At 50.5% G+C, this 1,587-nt stretch overlaps 2 protein-coding genes across 2 annotated transcripts; one reads left to right on the plus strand and one right to left on the minus strand.

The window, feature by feature from the left end:
- Positions 1-13: 13 nt before the first annotated feature.
- Positions 14-727, plus strand: H310_03461 (hypothetical protein; the record flags this gene model as incomplete). Its single annotated transcript, XM_008867332.1, has 1 exon — positions 14-727. One exon carries the CDS (start codon positions 14-16, stop codon positions 725-727), a length of 714 nt encoding a protein of 237 aa, XP_008865554.1.
- Positions 728-847: 120 nt separating this feature from the next.
- Positions 848-1,579, minus strand: H310_03462 (hypothetical protein; the record flags this gene model as incomplete). Its single annotated transcript, XM_008867333.1, has 1 exon — positions 848-1,579. One exon carries the CDS (start codon positions 1,577-1,579, stop codon positions 848-850), a length of 732 nt encoding a protein of 243 aa, XP_008865555.1.
- Positions 1,580-1,587: the final 8 nt, after the last annotated feature.

Consider the following 1,587-nt stretch of genomic DNA (forward strand, 5'->3'; position numbering starts at 1 on the left):
CATTTTCAACTACATGGTCCAGTTTGTCTACGATCGATGGAAGTCTGTCATCTACTGCAACACAAAGATTGTTCGGTCCCGTATCGGCCAGTACGCTGCTGCTATCCACAGTAAGGGTGCCCCGTTGGACAGGGTGTGGGCTTTTCCAGACGGCACGAAGATTGAATCATGCCGTATTAGTGCCACATCAAATGGTGCTGAAGGGCTCAACCTACAAGAGCGCATCTACTCCGGCCATAAACGCAAGCACTGTCTCAACTTCCAGGGTCTCACGACCCCAGACGGTTTGTGTGTTCATTTCTTTGGCCCATTGGAAGGCAGTCGGCACGATGTTGCCCTGCTTCGCGTCAGTAAATTGCAGGAATTTTTCGAAAACAGCTCGGACATCTTTGACGGCTATTACATCTACGGTGACCCCGCCTACCCAATATCAAAGTGGATCGTTTCTGGCCGCAAAGGAAACAATTTGGACGAGTCCAAGGAGTTGTTCAACTGTGCAATGAGCCGCGTCCGTCAAGGCGTCGAATGGAACTTTGGCCGTCTCAAGTCACTTTGGGGATTTATTACGTACAAAATGCAACAAAAAATCATGCTGTCGAACGTCGGGACAGTCGTGCTCGTGGCTAGGTTTCTGACAAATTGCAATTGCTGCTACAACAGTGGAAATCACATCTCCACGTACTTTGCACTTGTCCCGCCAACTCTTGAAGAGTACTTGAACTCGTAGATTAAATCAAATCGAATGACTGAGGACAATAATATTGAGTTCGAGTTTGTACAACAATCCAACAATACAATTCAACATGAATGAAGGCAATTCATGTTATCACAAACTCAGGTAGTCCATCTACTTTCTGCTACTGAGCGCTGTATTGATCAAGTTGATCATTTTTTCGCTTTCAATTTTTGCAAGTGCAGCTTGATGCTCTCGCTCTGCTTTGCGCTCCTCCCTGTCTAGCTCACGCTGTTTCAATTCTAAATCGGATATGTACCTGTTGAACTCAATCTCTTTTTCGCGAATGGCCATGTCTCGCTCGGAGTCCATCTCGATGGCCGTAGCTAGACTGCTGCGGCGACCCTTGACAGCGGTCTTCTTTTTTTGTTCGCCGCCCTCTGTCGTCACGTCGGCGCGGCGTTTCATCGTTTGCATTGCCATTTCTCGGATGATCAGCTCGCCTTGATCCGCCTTGTCTTTGTCGCTCGCTGTGCTGGCGGGCTTGGCGTCAGTGCTGGGCTTGGACTTGGCACCGGGGCCGCGCTTCAGGTCCTCCAAGAGGGTCACCATGTCGTCGAGCAGAATGTGTTTCTCGCGGTGCTCCTCGTCCACACCAGAGAGTTTCGCTGACTCTGAGTTGAACTTTATGTGCTCGTCGACCAGCAACGAAAATCGGTTTTGGACTTTGCGTGAATCGACCACGCGGGTGAAGTTGTCGCTCTGCATGAGCGTCTCAGCAAGCAGTTGCCACGACTTCGTGAGCTGACCCTTCGTTGCAGCGAAGGGCTGGTCGGCTGCGACCTGGATCAGGAGGGCCACGTCCTCCTCGTATGACCAGTTGCGTCTCTTATCGCTTTGAGACATCGTCGAGC

The sequence above is a fragment of the Aphanomyces invadans genome (genome assembly GCF_000520115.1).
Source record: "Aphanomyces invadans strain NJM9701 unplaced genomic scaffold supercont1.5, whole genome shotgun sequence".
NCBI classification, from domain to species: domain Eukaryota; phylum Oomycota; class Saprolegniomycetes; order Saprolegniales; family Verrucalvaceae; genus Aphanomyces; species Aphanomyces invadans.